The sequence below is a fragment of the Micromesistius poutassou genome, assembly GCF_964030765.1.
Source record: "Micromesistius poutassou genome assembly, chromosome: 23".
Classification (NCBI taxonomy): Eukaryota; Metazoa; Chordata; class Actinopteri; order Gadiformes; family Gadidae; genus Micromesistius; species Micromesistius poutassou.
The window spans coordinates 6,844,246-6,845,488 of NC_140293.1; the positions used below are offsets into that span (position 1 = coordinate 6,844,246).

A 1,243-nucleotide genomic window follows, 5' to 3' on the forward strand; every position below is an offset into this window, starting at 1 on the left:
AATGCAAAAGGGTGTTTGCAGAACGATCAACACTCGAACCAGTGAGACACTTTTAATCCCCATCTGCATCTATGAATAAATATTAATTCAGGGAGAAGGAAACTTGCTCCGACAAGCCCAGCAGTGGACCTATGCAGTTCATGCTGCGGCACACGGATGCCCAAAAGCAGATAGGGCAAAACCTTCTCCAAGGCTGGCCTGAAGAGAAATCAGAGTCTTCCACATACGGCTTCAAGGTCATTTTGAAGAAACGTCAAAGGTGTATCCAAGCACCGTCTGTCTTCCTATATTGCTCGTCGCCTGTTTTATAGTACTTTTTATTTTATTTATTCATTTTTTTAGATTATTGCATTGTTAAGGAGAATTTGGGACACAAACATTTCATTGCCAGCTATGACTGCTTTAACTGTTATGTTTGTGCATTTGACAATAAAAGAACTTGACACGGGGCCAGGGTTTTGTGTACACACACACACACACACACACACACCTTATCACCGTGGCAGGCGGGGGAGAAGGCTGAGATATAGAGTGTGGTTAGGATCCAGTCAGACTGATGAAGACGAAGCCAGCGGCGAGCGGAGGCAACAGCCGTGAGCTATCGAGCGAAACGTCAACCGCTGAGAAACTACAACACCCTATACGTCTGTCCACCCTGTGGATGCATCAGCCCGCCCCCTCCCTACACATCGGTCCCCACCCCTCGGTCCCCAGCCATGCCTTACACCAGCCTATGCATGCTGGATGCACCCACAGCAAGGCTAACTTACTGACATGATGGAAGCCATGCGTGGAGCCGCCAATTTGGAGAGGCCAAGAATGGCCCGCAAACTAATTCAAGGAAACGGTTCCTCGCTTATTAAGGGAGTTGTCAGGGGGGTGTCATAGATATATGGCTGTTAAGACCTTTGAGAGTTGACCTGGGATTGAGGGCTATAGAAATTTAATTGAATTGAATGAATCTTGACCCATTCAATATGGCGGCCGCGTTGTCCCTGTATGTCCATGTATTAAAAGGTCCACGGTTAGCCCGCTGCTTAGCTACAGAGCTGTACTACAGCCGGGACCGTTGTCAGGTGGAGGCGGCAGCCCCCCACGACCCAGCCCCCACCCTCCTCCTCCTCCTCCTCCTCTCTCTGGCGGCGGTCCCAAACCCAGCCAGCGTTTGTGGTCACCATCACACTCTCTTCACACAAAGCACGCAGCTCGTAAACAACCACGAACGGAGAATACATTGACAGAG

General features: G+C 49.6%; 1 protein-coding gene across 1 annotated transcript in view; it reads left to right on the top strand.

Moving 5' to 3' along the window:
* Window positions 1-778, top strand: part of adgra3 (adhesion G protein-coupled receptor A3) — a gene marked incomplete at its 3' end in the record, with an annotated part of 28,710 nt that extends 27,932 nt beyond the window's left edge. Inside the window, 1 exon segment of the mRNA XM_084487531.1 lies at window positions 671-778. Within this exon segment, the coding sequence (XP_084343657.1) occupies window positions 671-778 (108 nt within the window).
* Window positions 779-1,243: the final 465 nt, after the last annotated feature.